This window comes from Saccopteryx leptura, chromosome 3, assembly GCF_036850995.1.
Source record: "Saccopteryx leptura isolate mSacLep1 chromosome 3, mSacLep1_pri_phased_curated, whole genome shotgun sequence".
In the NCBI taxonomy this organism is placed as follows: domain Eukaryota; kingdom Metazoa; phylum Chordata; class Mammalia; order Chiroptera; family Emballonuridae; genus Saccopteryx; species Saccopteryx leptura.
In genome coordinates this window covers 64,563,199-64,578,647 of record NC_089505.1, presented here as the reverse complement: position 1 = coordinate 64,578,647, position 15,449 = coordinate 64,563,199, and the positions used below count along the sequence as shown (strand labels likewise).

Here is a 15,449-nt window from a genome sequence, read left to right as displayed (position 1 = left end):
ATTTTGGAGATGAATGTCTTTGATTTGGATGACTCACTTTAATGTCAGGCACTTACACCATAATGAACAAACAAAATGCAGCGTGTCTTCAGTGGAATATCACTGTCATTAAGCAGCAGGTGGACACTGACACATTACAATACAGATGAACCTTGAAAACCTTCCACAGAATAAGACGCAAATGACCACAGAGTGTATGAATCCATTTATATGAGATGTCCAGAGTAAGCCAGTCTTCTCATACAGAAAGCAGATCAGTGGATATGATTAAGGTGACTGCTAATAGGCATGGGGTTTCTTATTGGGCTGATAAAAACGTTTTGAAATTAGTGGTGATGTTTACACAAATTTATAAATATATATATTTAAATGCGTTGATCAAAAATGATTTAATTAACATTTCTATGTTACATAAATTTTACTTGGAAATCTTAGTAATAAGAAATTAAAACTAATCTCCGATAATATAAAACTATCCACAGATCGATTAGCTGCATGGCTGTCATCTGAGTGACATGGAGACAGGCCGTGTCTATGTTTCGCTGGCCCTAAAGAAAAACTGGTCGGTGTGAGCACATGTGAAGGTACTTTTCAAACCTCGGCTAGTGCTGTACGCAGTCATGTACCTTAAGTTTTTTTCCCTTTAACAGTATGTCATAAATATTTTCTGTTTCTTTGGAAGGTCTTTGAAATATATATATATATTTATTTATTTAAAAAAATTTTTTTACATAGAGAGAGAATCAGAGAGAGAGATAGACAGGGACAGACAGAAATGGAGAGATGAGAAGCATCAATCATCAGTTTTTTGTTGCGCATTGAGACACCTTAGTTGTTCATTGATTGCTTTCTCATATGTGCCTTGACCGCGAGCCTTCAGCAGACTGAGTAATCCCTTGCTGGAGCCAGCGACCTTGGGTCCAACCTGGTGAGCTTTTGCTCAAACCAGATGAGCCCGCGCTCAAGCTGGTGATCTCGGGGTCTCGAACCTGGGTCCTCGGCATCCCAGTCTGACGCTCTATCCACTGTACCACCGCCTGGTCAGGCTGTTGTCCTTCTTATGTCTTTTCCACTGTTCTTTCCATTTACTGCGTCAGTGGAAGCACATATGAAGGCACTTTTCAAACCTCAGCTAGTGCTGTATGCAGTCATGTACCTTAAGTTTTTTTTCCTTTAATATTATGTTATGAATATTTTCCATGTCTTTGGAAGGTCTTTGAAATATATTTTAAAAACCAAAGACATTGGATTAACAATCTTGATACATTCAGACACTGCATTAATTTTTTGCCATGGGAAAGTTTGAGATAAACCTATAGGACCTCACACAGCAATATTTCTAAATGTTTTTATGTTAAAATGGCAAAATAATGAAAGTAATTTATACATGTAAGGTCAAACAGAAGAAAATGTTTATTTTCAGCAAGCACTTACACATTTAATATATTGCAGGCACTGTTTGAAATAAATCTTTTACAAATATTGATTCATTTGATCTCGTTTTCATCATCATTTTACAAATGAGGAAACCGAGATGCAGAGGCAGTCATCACTCCCAGAGTCACACAATTAACACAGAAACAGGGTCTGGTCGGGGCACTCCAGCTGCACAGCTGCTGCTCCCTCCCGTCATGTCCCTGCACACATGCACAGAACCTCTGGAAGGTCACACAGACACTGTGGACTGTGTTTCTTTGTGGAGGAAGACAAGGGATAAGGATAGGAAGGATTTTTTGCTTTTTATTTGCCTATTTCCATACATAACACTGTGGAAGGTGACAGGTGTAGCCTTAGTAACACAAAGTAGAGCAGGACAGAGTGGACAATCCCTGCACTCTGACCCTCCTTCTCAGGGCAGGGATTGATTCTTCAGCGCCCCCTGCAGTCAGGGGTGGTGTCTGGGGGACCTAACAACAGGGGATGGTTGAACCGTCAATCAAAGGTCATTTCACTTGAGGCCCCTCAGTCTGGGCCACACGTATGAAACCAGCACTTCCCAAAGGAGTGGAATAGAATAGGGGGGAGGGGCATGTGTGTCTGAGCCCTTGTTGAGAGACCCCACTGCAGTGACCCAGAATTTTCTGCCTTTTTGGTCCAATTTCATAGGATTGATTAAAAGCAAAATTAATACATGGAAAGTCGTTTTAACTCCTCTCACAATTTCAAAAGTATCTCTGAAGAACAGGCGACACGTTGCAACCTCTGTGCAGGGTCCTGGACGTGCCTCTTCTAGGCCGAATCAAGACCCTACCCGCAGGCCGACCTGGGCCCCTGGGACCTGGGCGCCCTCCTCCCTGATCCCGGGTCCCTCCATCGGGAAGTTCAGCCTCGGGCATCCCAGAGTTTGAGGTCTGTGACCAAGGTTCCCTCCTGTGTATTGTAGTTGGGAGAGTACAGGACCTCAGGAAGGAGTGTCCACGTAGGTTTGGGGTGAAAGTGGACAATCGGAAATGATGACACTTATTAGTTTATCCCAAGACAATATTTTTTAGAAGTGATAGATACATGAATTACAACTGCCTTTCTGCTGTTCAGCTTGGCTGCTTGACCCCACCCTTAATTACCAAACAATCGCCCCTGGAACAAAGGAATTTCAGGAAGCTGGTCAATCACCCCAAAGAGGAGTATTCCAGAAAGTCGATCATACCAGCACACCCTTGCTCGAGGCTATCCCCGACCCTATAAAGTTTTACCTCAGTCTGGTTTTGGGGCCCGTCCTTCGGAGAAGCGCCCCAGCAGGTCTTTCTCCTCTAATAAAGCCTGCACACCTGGAGTTTGAGTGCCGTCTCATTCTTACAAGAAACACGTAAATTCTCCCTATGTGAGAGTCCCAGCCTCCCACCCCACAACTTACCTGCTGGTGGGGACAAGGGGAGAGTCCAACCTTTGGGTTGGGTTGCAGGAGAAGCAAAGTTTCCGACCCCCAGCCCTGGGGACCCTCATTGTTCTCCACTCAGAGCCTTCTTTCCACCCTGCTCCTTCCGCCTGCCAGGGGGCGCTGCGGCCACAACCTGCTTCTACTGGGGAGAGACAGGTGGGGTGGGAGGGACTCCTATCCAGGGCTAAAGCTTCCTGTCTCCCTGTGGGTCCTGTCTGCCTCACTGGCCCATGACCTGGTGAGGTTGAAACAAGAACTGGAGTCCTGTGATTGGGATGGAATTTGTATTAAGTGACAGCAGCAGATCATGGTGATACTATGACCATTGTTCAAATGGTCAACATACCTTGAGAACCATGGAAGCCAGAGAGAAGACCCCATGTTCACAATATATGTCCCTTTCCAACTATTCATTAACTATGATAAAATATGTAAAATTTGGAATATTTAAAAAGTGTTTTCTGTTTCGCTCTGGATGGAGAAAAAGGACCTAAGGCTCAGGGGTCGGGAACCTATGGCTCACGAGCCAGATGTGGCTCTTTTGATGGCTGCATCTGGCTCACAGACAAATCTTTAATAAAAAAAATAATGTTAAAAATATAGAACATTCTCATGTATTACAATCCATTCATTTCCTACCGCTCATGTTCATGGTTGCGGGTGGCTGAAGCCAATCACAGCTGTCCTCCGAGACAACACCAACTTTTTATTGGATAATGTGTAACGTACATGGGTCGTTGTATGGCTCTCACGGAATTACATTTTAAAATATGTGGCGTTCATGGCTCTCTCAGCCAAAAAGTTTCCCGACCCCTGACATAAGGTAATGAACTCTCTCAGAGAAGGGGCCCCAGTGCCTGGAAATTCAGTTTCATGATATTGACTCTAGAGATCAGGGCCCTCAGGACCTTCGACAAAATAATCTCTCACAATTGTCCAAAATCATAGGAAGGGGACAAAGGAGAAAGAATAAGAAAGGCAGATTGAATCTGAATGTCTCTCTTTTTAAAATAATTTTATTTTGAAAATTAAATTTAGTGCGTTGACATTGATCAATAAGAGTACATAGATTCCAGGCAAACATCTCTATAACATTTGAACTGTTGGTCATGTTTGAGCCCATCACTCAAAGTCAAATCATTTTCTGTCACCATATTTTTGTCCCTCTTTGTTCCTCTTTCCCCCACCCAAGTGTCTCTTGTCAGCAAACATCAATGCGATGCACCAGAGTTCAGTCCACAGCCGAGCCCTGTCTTCAGGCCCATTCAGGAAGTAGAATAGAGCAGTCATCTGGTCCCCTTGTCTTCTGTCAGATGACACTGCAGAGAGAGAGGGCCAGAAATGGAGGGACGAATGGAAAATGGAAAGAACACTGGAAAAGACATAAGAAGGACAACAGCCTGACCAGGCGGTGGCGCAGTGGATAGAGCATCGGACTGGGATGTAGAGGACCCAGGTTTGAGACCCCAAGGTCGCCAGCTTGAGCACGGGCTTATCTGGTTTGAGCAAAGCTCACCAGCTTGGACCCAAGGTCGCTGGCTTGAGCAAGGGGTTACTTGGTCTGCTGTAGCCCCACGCTCAAGGTACATATGAGAAAGCAATCTATGAACAACTAAGGTGTCGCAATGTGCAACGAAAAACTAATAATTGATGCTTCTCATCTCTCTCCGTTCCTGTCTGTTTGTCCCTGTCTATTTCTCTCTGTGTCTCTGTAAAAAAAAAAAAGGACAACAAAGTAAATCAGAGAAGATTTTGACTAAAGACACAGTTATTTTAGTAAATATTCTTGAACTTTCCTTGTACATCTTGGGATTACATTGCTGTCAGTAATTTTCCCAATCCACCTCTAACGAGCTCTGTAAACTTCAAAGGTTACTTACTCTCTTTGTACCATAGTTTTACTCATTAGCTAATCCTAACAAAAAGAGAGAAAACAATGACAGAACAACTGAGAGGTAGACTGAATAGAGCCGGTGGACAGAAAGAGGGACAGAGGGACACCAAGAACAGGGTGGGGAGGTGGCATCATGGACAGACCCCGGTCTCCCCGGTCCCTTGTACATTCTGCTCCTGTGAGGGGACAGGACCTTACCTGGCACAGAACCTGTCGTCCAAGGATGGGGCCAAGGAACACTTGTGGCCTTTCACTTTTACCACGAAGGTCTGCTCACGTCTGAATGACCAGGGACAGCACTGCTCAAAGCAGACCCTGAAGGTGCAGTTTCCACACTTTCGGGTCCTGCTCAAGGGCACCACGGCATCGTCATAGCAACAGTGCTGCTCAGGGTCAAATAACTTGTTCCCACATCTCATGTGTGACTGGCACAGCAGCAGGTGAGCACCTGTGGGAGTCACTGGAGAAAACAGAGCTGGTGTGACCCAGATGACAGGGCAGGCAGTGTCTTACCTAGGGTTCTCTGGAAGCTGCCACCCACCCCCAAGTGTCCTTATCCCTTCTGGGCTCACCTGGGGCTCCGTGTGAGCAGAGGAGGGTGACAATGCAGAGAGCAGCAGAGACACCTGTGGGAGAGCAGATGGATGAGGCGCGGCTGAAAGGACAGCCTGGGTCCTCCTCAGGGAGCCCACCTGGGGCAGGGACAGGAGGGAGGAAGGTCTCTGTCCTGACTGAAGGTCAGGAGAGCTTAGAGCAGTGCAGGGTGGGACCTAGTCACCTGTGTTCAAGTGTTTGGGATTAAAGACTGCGGGAGGTGAGGATTGTTGGTGGGACTCAGGAGAAATGGGTTTAGGGGTCTGGAGAATATGGGTGATTCCTGAGCAGGAATTCAGAGCAGAAGGCTCAGGTGGAGTCTGACTCTCAAGGGGGCCGAGCTGACAGGGGTGTTACTTAGATGACCTGCATTAAAGATGAGAAGTTTGGGTTTGGAGTGTGAAAGTGAGATATGCGTGCCATTGGGCTTAAGTTTCAGGACTGAACCAGAGAAGTGGATGGGATGATGTTGGGGGTGAGGTTAGCTACAGCTGGGCCCCAAGGAGGGGGATTTGGCTGAGGTCGGGATGGGGTGGTGGCTGAGGTTGGAGATGGGCTCTGAGGGACTAGGGGTTGGGGCCTCCTTACCGAGGATGTAGCATCGAGGAGTCATGGCTCTGGGTTGGCTGCAGCGGAATCAGAGGAAGGTCTGCAGTTCCCGCAGGTGCTTTTATCTGTTGAGGTGACGTCATGGATCTCCTGCTTTCTGAGAAGACCTGCAGGGACACGCTGGGCCCTCTGACAGGAAGATCCTGACATTTTCTCTGGCACGGTAGAATTTTTTGAGGGCCAGGAAAAAATAAATGCTCCCCTCCCCAAACTTCTCTCACTCATGCCCAGACCCATGGCCTCATCAACAGGCAAGATGACATATGTGTTATCTCAGAGCCACTGCGACTCTTCCAGAGTGAATCCACCAGACACCTTTTCCACCGAACTCTATGAGTCTCCTGATTCCCCACGTTCTTTGTACATTGCAAACCTCTCACATTTTTCTGGGGTGGAGGTGTTGTCAGATCGCTGACCTCACAGCCCCAGACCAGGATTGCTCACTAAAGCACAGCTCATGGTATCTGGGTGAAGGAGGCTGGTTTTCACACACTTGGAAATCCTAGGATGAACAAGTCGGAGAAAGGGAAGATATGTGGGGAGGATGCTGGGGCAGGTCGTGAAGCAGACCTGTGGGAAAGGCCTGGGGGGCCCTGGGACTCAACTCCCCCACGTCCCCTCCTCTGTCTCCTCATTGGTGATCATTTCTTCAGGAACGCATGTCCACTTACCACCTAATATGGCCCAGGCTTGTGTCAGACACAGGAGAGGGAGGCGAGAGTAGGCCATTCAAAGTAAGTTTTTCGAGAGTTAATGCAGGGAGGATAGTAAGATATAAAAAAAAAAAAAAAGAAAAAAAACAACAAAAAACAGGAAGTGGGGGGTGAGAGAGAGAGAAGGTGAATAAATCTTCATTTGATTGTTGAGGTCAATGCCATTATCAGCATTTGTTGTCTGAAAAGTTCTGTGAGAGAAATCCCACCACCCTCAGTAGACTCTCCAGGGCTGTGGTCCTTAGCATGCGTGTTCAGAGGGAGACGGATGTGAGATTTCCCCTGAAATGGGAGAACCACATTTGGGTCAGGATGTGAAGACAGAAGGTAAAGGGATGGCTCTCCTGAGGGACACTCAGAGGTGAGTTCTAGGAGTTCAGGTCACCTGGCAGTGAGGCCTGGGAAGCCCTCCCCCAGCTCCTGCAGGAATTCATCTCTCAGGGACACCCAGCCACATCCTAGCAGGGAAGAGATTCTCTTGAGGGCCCAGAAGGGTGGCCTGTCACTCTTGTAGTCAGACATGCTCTTCACCTCTTCCCCTCTGCATTTGGAAAGTTCCTGCTTCCTGTGTCTGTTTCCCCAAGGGAATGGCTAACACTCATTCACCCAGACCCCCTTCTATCTGGAGCCCAGGCCCGGACAGAGGCTCCTTTATGAAGTGCACCCATTTCAGACAGAAACCGGGATGAGGACGCAGTGAGGATCCCATTTCCTGGGATTGCTCCCGGCAGTCTGGGACCTGGGCCTGACTGTCTCTGCCAAAATCTGGCTGCCAGCAGGGTGAGGGTGAAAACACATTCCCTAGGGCATGTTTGGGGTTGTGTCTGAATATAAACAGCCCAACACACACTCTGCTGAGTCACTCAAAGGCAGAAGAGGGGAGGTCGATCAGGACAGGGCAGGGGTCTGGGAGGCTGTGTTGATGAAAAGACCGATGGTCCTTAGATTTGTGGACACTGAGAGCCACCAACTCCACAGCACTGAGGCTCCGGGTCAGACAGTCTTTAATTTGAATCTTGTTCAGTCCCTCCTCAAGGGTCCAGAGAAAACTGCGTACAGTTCTGTCGTGTCCCACCAACAGCTCCCCTAGAAGCCCTCTTCTAGTTGTGTCTACCGTAGGGACGGCTATAGTCTGGGGACAGCTCTTCCTTTAGCATGAGAACATCTGTGAAGCAGGATGGTCCTGTCTTGTTTGGAGCTGTCATTAGGTGTTGGGACTCTGCCTCTCTAAATGGCTAGGAAAGGTCCTGGCTCTCCTGGTAGGTAAGTGGAAGGTCCTGACCTCACACAGCTATTTCATGTATTCTCTCATCCTGCTCCCTGGATTGAAGACACCCAGCCACGGTCCTACTGTCAGTGACACAGTATGGAACAGGACCCAGGGCTCCCAAATCCCAGTGCAGGAGCCTCCAAGCTCCCCTGGCCCAGCCTCTGTGGGAAGGACGGCAGGCTCTGCTCACAGACACCCCTGGACGAAACCCGGGTGTGTATTCCAGGCTCCTGGTTGAGACTGACAGAGCTGGGCTCCTGGATGTGAAACCAGGAGGAATCTGGCACTTCCTGCTTTCTCCTTCTTCCCTTTTGGCATCAGCTTTGCTCCAGGATCTGAATGAATATCCCTCCTGTCAGCATCTGTGTGCTATTTCCTCTGGCTTCAGGGAGTTACGTTCTCATGGCAAGGCAGGAATGTGGTTATTTCAGGCGTAGAGAAAGAATGTCAGGTATGCAGGAGGTGGGGCTGGGGTTTCCCAAAGACAGAAGATTCCTCCTCTTCTGGTTGATGAGGAAGCTGTGCCACTCCTTTGCTCGAATGACATCACCAGGATTCTAGTAACTGACCCCTCCTGCTGCAAAAGGACTTCTAGTGACCAAAGAATGAATGGAAGAATGGATGGTCTGGCCTTAGCCCAGCCCTGCTTTGATCCTTCAAGTAGAATAATGAATGAAGAGCCTACTTACCATAGGCAGGGATGGAGGAGTAGGCTATAAGCTGTGACTTCCAGAATAACACTGATGACATAAATCAGAGGTCTGGATATTGCGTCTGCAACCTCAACAGCATTTGGCAACGCAAAGCTATTGCCTGGGCTCATTGTTGCTGCCGAGGAAGCTGGTGGTGGCTCCTTTGGTGTGTGTCCACAGCTTGAAATGTTTTCCAGCTGCAAGGCCATCTGGGAGAGGCAGTCTGAAGCTGCCCCGCCTCTGGCAGTAGGAAGCCCCTGAGGGGGTCAGAGTGTACCAAGTGTCCTGTACACTTTTAATGCCTCCACATTGCCTTCAGCTTATTACAGCTCCTTTTTACAACCCCAAATGTCTCCATGACTCCCCGCCTTTCCCACAGCTGCAGGCCTCCCCACTCCCTCCCTTGTTTCTCCTTCTCAACTTCAGCCGCTGTGCCACCCTTTACATCCACACGTTCCACGGCTCATGCTTGATGGCTCTTGTCGGTCTCCCTACACTCTTCACATGCTCGTGCTCATCCTCCAGCTTTCAGCTGAAATGCCTCTCCAAAAACATTCTTGAACCCAGAAACTGTAAGGAGTCACCCCATTACCTCCTGATGGCCCCTGGATGCCTCCTGCTGAGCACTTCTCACATCTCCTTGTGGCTTTGGCATCAGGGAAGACATGGGACTCAGGTGCAGTTGTGGGTTTTGGTCATTAGTGAGAAGGGAACAAGTTGGTTCAGGGATCAGGTAGATCAGAGGTTTCAGATTTAGTTAAACCAGAACAGCCTCCATTCTGCACAAGCAGGTGGGAATCAGAATCACACTCTGAAATGAAGATACTCAAGAGAAAGTGCCATCCCAGCACTTTAAAGTGGTGGCCTAGGCCCCGGCGTCCTGGCTCCGTGGATAAAGCATCCTCAGTGCACACAGTTATCCATTCCCTTTCTGGTCAGCACACATATAAGAAACAACCACGAAGTGCACAACTAAATAGAACTAAGTGGAACAACAAGTTGATGCTCTTTTTCTCTCTTGTGGATCTTTTTCTATCTCTCTCTCTCTTTCTCTCTCTCCTTTATACCTCCTCTTAAATCAATGGAATTTTTTTTTTTTTTTGAAATAAGGCGGACAAATATACGGCGACAGAAAATGATTTGACTTTGGGTGATGGACACACAGCACAGTCAACAGTTCAAATGCCATTTTTTAAAGAGAAAAAAGATGGTGACATAGAGGGGTCTAAAACTCACCTCCTCGCAACACACAACATTTAGTTAAGAAATAGGCAACCTCATCCATGGCCCGATAGCTTGGTTGGTTAGAGCACCATCCTGAAGGACAGAGGTTGCTGGTTCAATCCCAGGTCAGGGCACATTTGGAACTGATTGACGTTCCTGTCTCTCTCTCCTTTCCATCCTATCTTGCTAAAATGAATAAATAAAAATTTAGAAAAACTAAATACATTCATACACTAAAACATGAAACATCAAAAACATAAAACACTTAAGAGTATAGAAGGAGTAAAAATGTAGCTGTTGAATGTGTTCAAACTTAATTTACTATCTCCTTAAAATAGACTGGTATCCATATAGGCTGAGATATGTGAGCCTCATGATAACTACAAAACACAAGCCTATAGCAGATACACAAAAGGTAAAGAGAATGAAATCTAAGCATAACACTAAAAGAATCATCAAACCAGAAGAGAGCAAGAGAAGAAGAAAAAGACAAAAAGGAACTACAAAACAACCAGAGAGGGAGTGATGTCAGAGAAATGGTGCCGTAAGGAGTGATACCAATAAATCTCCCTAAAAATTCAACAAGATCTTCAACCAGAGACAGAAAAATCTATCCTTGGAGCCTCCAGAGGTTCCACACTAAACGCGAAGGTATGATAGAGCGAAAAGTTGACTGAATATATAATCAACCCCGAAGGAAATAAGAAGGAAGAAACACTCTGCCTTCCTCACTAACCTAAATAAGGGCTGCTTTCACTGGGAACTGAGAGTATAGGAACTAAGGCGGGCATAGGGTGTGAATAGAACCATACTGCAGCACAAACGTCCATACCAAGCTGTGGCACGGACATCCAAGCCGAGGAAAAACTGTGCTTGTGGCAACCCAGTCAACACAAGCTAAGGCTCGCGCCAAATCCAGACAAAGAAAGGCACTTGGGACAGCCATCTGCCCCGGTCACCTGGTCCGCCTGCAGATAGTGGGCGAGAGATTCCTCCTAGAGCTCCGGGAGTGGGCGCCTGTGTTACCGGACAGAGGGGCAGAGTCAGAGGCACTTGTGTGGGCTGAAACCGGAATCCCGGGGTCGCCCTTGTGCCCAAAAAGCAGTGCACGGGGAAGGAGCGGGAGCGAAATTCCCTATGCTAGAACTTTTCCGTGCGGGGTGCCTCACTTGGAGTGAGAGGCAGCCGGCCTGATCCCCTGGTCGGTGAGCGCAGATAGTGGGCGTGAGATTCCCCTGGGAGTGGGCGCCTGTGTTACCGGACAGAGGGGCAGAGTCAGAGGCCCTTGTGTGGGCCGAAACCAGAGTCTCAGGGTCGCCCCTGTGCCCTGAAAAGCAGTTTGCGGGGAGGGAGCAGGAGTGAAATTCCCTATGCTCAAACTTTTCCGTGCAGGCGGGGCACCTCACTTGAAGTGAGAGGCAGCTGGCCTGATATCCTGGTTGGCGAGCGCAGAGAGTCAGCAAGAGATTCCCCCGGGATTGGGCGCCCATGTTCCCAGATAGAGGGGCAGAGTCAGAGGTCTTTGTGTGGACCAAAGCCCCGCCTGATTATGCTAGGGGCTCTGACTGATTGAGCCTTACCCAGAGCCCTGTGCTAAGTGGGAATAGAGTGGGGATTTGCCAGCTCTTTGAACCTCTTACTCTCCAGGCAGAGGCAGCAGTAACCCCATAGCTGGATCATCAGGCTGCTAATTCAGGAAGGAAAGGCTAGGAGAGAGGCTCTGGGAACACGGACTCTCTCATTGGTGGAGCCTGCAAATGCTAATGAGCCTCGACTGCCAACAAGACTGAAGCCCAATATATGACATCGCCATAGAGACTTATCAACTGCAAACCTCTACCTAAGCGTGCCACAGGGGCAGAACCCAGGGTACAGAGTCACCGACCAGGAAGAGGAAGAGAAAAGAAAAAGCAAGAAGATAACCTCTCAAAATCAAGAATAATCCACAGACTTTATAACCTATCCCATTTTATTATATTTGTTCATTTGTTTCTCTTATCTTCTTGTCTTGATAATTTTCTTCCTCTTCCAATTTGGTTGTTTAATTCTCTGCCGGTCTTACTCTCTTCTCTCCTTGAACTACACTACCCATAAGTGTTACATCTCCCATTATCTTTTCTTTCTTCTTCCTTTCTCTCTATGAGGGTTGAACTCCAAAACCCTTAACTCTCTCTCTCTCTCTCTCTCTCTCTCTCCTTTTATTCTTTTTTCTTCTTTTTGTGTTTTCCTCTTTCTTTTTTTTTTTCGTTCTCTATATTAGTTTCTTCTTTTCTCCTTTACTTTTCCTCTCATTCAATCCTCAATCACTAACAAATTATTTTATCTGGGACTCAAACTTTTCTTTGTGGCGCTTTGGAGTTTTTTTACTTTACTTTTTTAACTCACTAGCAGTGCTCACAACCCTGGCTCTCCATTTCATCTAGTTCTTGCTCTACTAAATACAATAATAATTTTTAAAAATTTCCCCCTTTTTCCTGTTTCCCTCTTATTCCTCTCATCATATCCCTTAGTCAACCAACCATCACCTAAAAGCAAATCATTTTATTCTTGACCCAAATTTTTTCCTTTTTTGCATTTGTGGGTCCATACCCCCCTTTTTGCCCCTTTATCACTTCTCCCCAACTCAGGCCCTCCATTATAGGTAGTTTTGTTCTATTTAGCACAATATAATTCACAGTTCACCACAAGATTTTCTCAAGAAGGAAGGGAGAGGAGAGGAGAGGAAAAAAAAAAGGGGGAGAATAATAATTTTTTTAATTCTTTTTTATTTTTATTTCTTTAACTTTTTATTCTTTTTTTAAAATAAATTTTTATTAATGTTAATGGGGTAACATTAATAAGTCAGGGTACATATATTCAAAGAAAACATGTCCAGGTTATCTTGTCATTCAATTATGTTGCATACCCATCACCCAGAGTCAGATTGTCCTCCATCACCCTCTATCTAGTTTTCTTTGTGCCCCTTCTCCTCCCCCTTCCCCTCTCCCTCCTTCCCTCCTGCGTCTTCCCTCCCCCCACCCCTGGTAACCATCACACTCTTGTCCATGTCTCTTAGTCTTGTTTTTATGTTCCACCTATATATGGAATCATGTAGTTCTTGTTTTTTTCTGATTTACTTATTTCACTCCATATAATGTTATCAAGATCCCACCATTTTGTTGTAAATGATCTGATGTCATCATATCTATGGCTGAGTAGTATTCCATAGTGTATATGTGCCACATCTTCTTTATCCAGTCTTCTATTGAAGGGTTTTTTGGTTGTTTCCATGTCTTGGCCACTGTGAACAATGCTGCAATGAACATGGGGCTACATGTGTCTTTACATATTAATGTTTCTGAGTTTTGGGGTATATACCCAGTAGAGGGATTGCTGGGTCATAAGGTAGTTCTATTTTCAGTTTTTTGAGGAACCACCATACTTTCTTCCATAATGGTTGTACTACTTTACAGTCCCACCAACAGTGAATGAGGGTTCCTTTTTCTCCACAGCCTCTCCAACACTTGCTATTACCTGTCTTGTTGATAATAGCTAATCTAACAGGTGTGAGGTGGTATCTCATTGTAGTTTTGATTTGCATTTCTCTAATAACTAATGAAGATGAGCATCTTCTCATGTATCTGTTGACCATTTGTATTTCTTCCTGGGAGAAGTGTCTGTTCGTGTCCTCTTCCCATTTTTTTATTGGATTGTTTGTTTGTTGTTGAGTTTTATGAGTTCTTTGTAAATTTTGGATATTAGACCCTTATCTGAGCTGTTGTTTGAAAATAACATTTCCCATTTAGTTGGCTGTCTGTTTATTTTGTTGTCAGTTTCTCTTGCTGAGCAAAAACTTTTTAGTCTGATGTAGTCCCATTCATTTATCTTTGCCTTCACTTCTCTTGCCTTTGGAGTCAAATTCATAAAATGTTCTTTAAAACCCAGGTCCATGAGCTTAGTACCTATGTCTTCTTCTATGTACTTTATTGTTTCAGGTCTTATATTTAGGTCTTTGATCCATTTTGAATTAATTTTAGTACACGGGAACAAGTTGTAGTAGAGTTTCATTTTTTTTTTTTTTACCAGAAATTGGTTTTATTAAATTTTGACTTCTTTTAAAAAATTCTTTTATTGAATTTATTGGGAAGACATTGGTTAATAAAATAGTAGAGGTTTCATGTGTACAATCTATACAACACCATCTGCATATTGCATGTCTGTTTACCACCCAGTCAGGTCTCCTTCCCTCACCAGCTGTCCTCCCTCTGCCCTCCTCCACCCCCACCTCCCCCACTCCCTTTTCCCTCCTGAATTCCCCACACATCTGTGTCTGTAATTTTCTTTTCTTTGCCTAATCTCTTCATCTTTTTCACCCAGCCCCCCAACTCCATTCCCTCCAACAGCTGTGAGCCTGTTCTTGGTGTCTATGAATCTGTTTCTATTTTGTTAGTTAGTTTATTTTGTTCATTAGAATCCACATATTAAGTAAAATCATATGGTATTTGTCTTTCTCTGACTGGCTTATAGATCTTTAAAATATAAAATAACTGTGTATATCAGAACATTGATACCAGTTGACAGTTACAGAGAATGCAGTTTCTGTTCTTGAGAAATGACTGGTTTCAACCACATATTTCAGAGGAAAATAACCATAATGATTTCAGAGTTAAAACCACTCATGTACATTTGACATTATCTCCCATTTAGTATATAGTATGGCAGTTAGGTGTAACAATTCAGAGTAAGATGGTCTGAGTCTGAAGTATAGCTCTTCCGCTTACTAGCTAAATGACTTTGGGTTAGTTACTTAACCTCTATCAAGGTCGGTATTTCTTTTAAAGTTTTTATTTTTTTTATTTTTTTATAATAATTTTATTTTTTTAATGGGGTGACATTAATAAATCAGGATACATATATTCAAAGATAACAAGTCCAGGTTATCTTGTCGTTCAATTATGTTGCATACCCATCACCCAAAGTCAGATTGTCCTCTGTCACCTTCTATCTTGTTTTCTTTGTGCCCCTCCCCCTCCCCCTTTCCCTCTCCCATTCCCCCCTCCCCCCTGTAACCACCACACTCTTATCAATGTCTCTTAGTTTCACTTTTATGTCCCACCTACGTATGGAATAATGCAGTTCCTGTTTTTTTCTGATTTACTTATTTCGCTTCGTATCATGTTATCAAGATCCCACCATTTTGCTGTAAATGTTCCGATGTCATCATTTCTTATGGCTGAGTAGTATTCCATAGTGTATATGTGCCACATGTGTTTTTCCGTATCAATGTTTCTGAGTTTTTGGGGTATATACCCAGTAGAGGGATTGCTGGGTCATAAGGTAGTTCTATTTTCAGTTTTTTGAGGAATCACCATACTTTCTTCCATAATGGTTGTACTACTTTACATTCCCACCAACAGTGGATGAGGGTTCCTTTTTCTCCACAGCCTCTCCAACATTTGCTATTACCTGTCTTGCTAATAATAGCTAATCGAACAGGTGTGAGGTGGTATCTCATTGCTGTTTTGATTTGCATTTCTCTAATAGCTAAAGAAGATGAGCATCTTTTCATATATCTGTTGGCCATTTGTATTTCTTC

General features: G+C 45.2%; 1 protein-coding gene across 1 annotated transcript; it reads right to left on the bottom strand.

Moving 5' to 3' along the window:
- Positions 1–4,071: 4,071 nt before the first annotated feature.
- On the bottom strand, positions 4,072–5,979 carry LOC136397354 (insulin growth factor-like family member 1). The gene is made up of 4 exons (XM_066371867.1): positions 5,955–5,979; positions 5,345–5,398; positions 4,971–5,232; positions 4,072–4,197 (listed from the first exon to the last, which is right to left on the bottom strand). Exons 1-4 carry the CDS (start codon positions 5,977–5,979, stop codon positions 4,188–4,190), a joined length of 351 nt encoding a protein of 116 aa, XP_066227964.1. The 3' UTR covers positions 4,072–4,187.
- Between the last annotated feature and the right edge of the window lie 9,470 nt (positions 5,980–15,449).

Excerpts from the sequence above, each read along its gene's own strand:
- LOC136397354 (XM_066371867.1), bottom strand. The coding sequence starts at position 5,979 with ATGACTCCTCGATGCTACATCCTCG. Across the intron at positions 5,399-5,954 it reads TCCTCGATGCTACATCCTCG|GTGTCTCTGCTGCTCTCTGC; the intron begins GTAAGGAGGCCC and ends GCTCTCCCACAG. Across the intron at positions 5,233-5,344 it reads CTGCTCACACGGAGCCCCAG|TGACTCCCACAGGTGCTCAC; the intron begins GTGAGCCCAGAA and ends TGTTTTCTCCAG.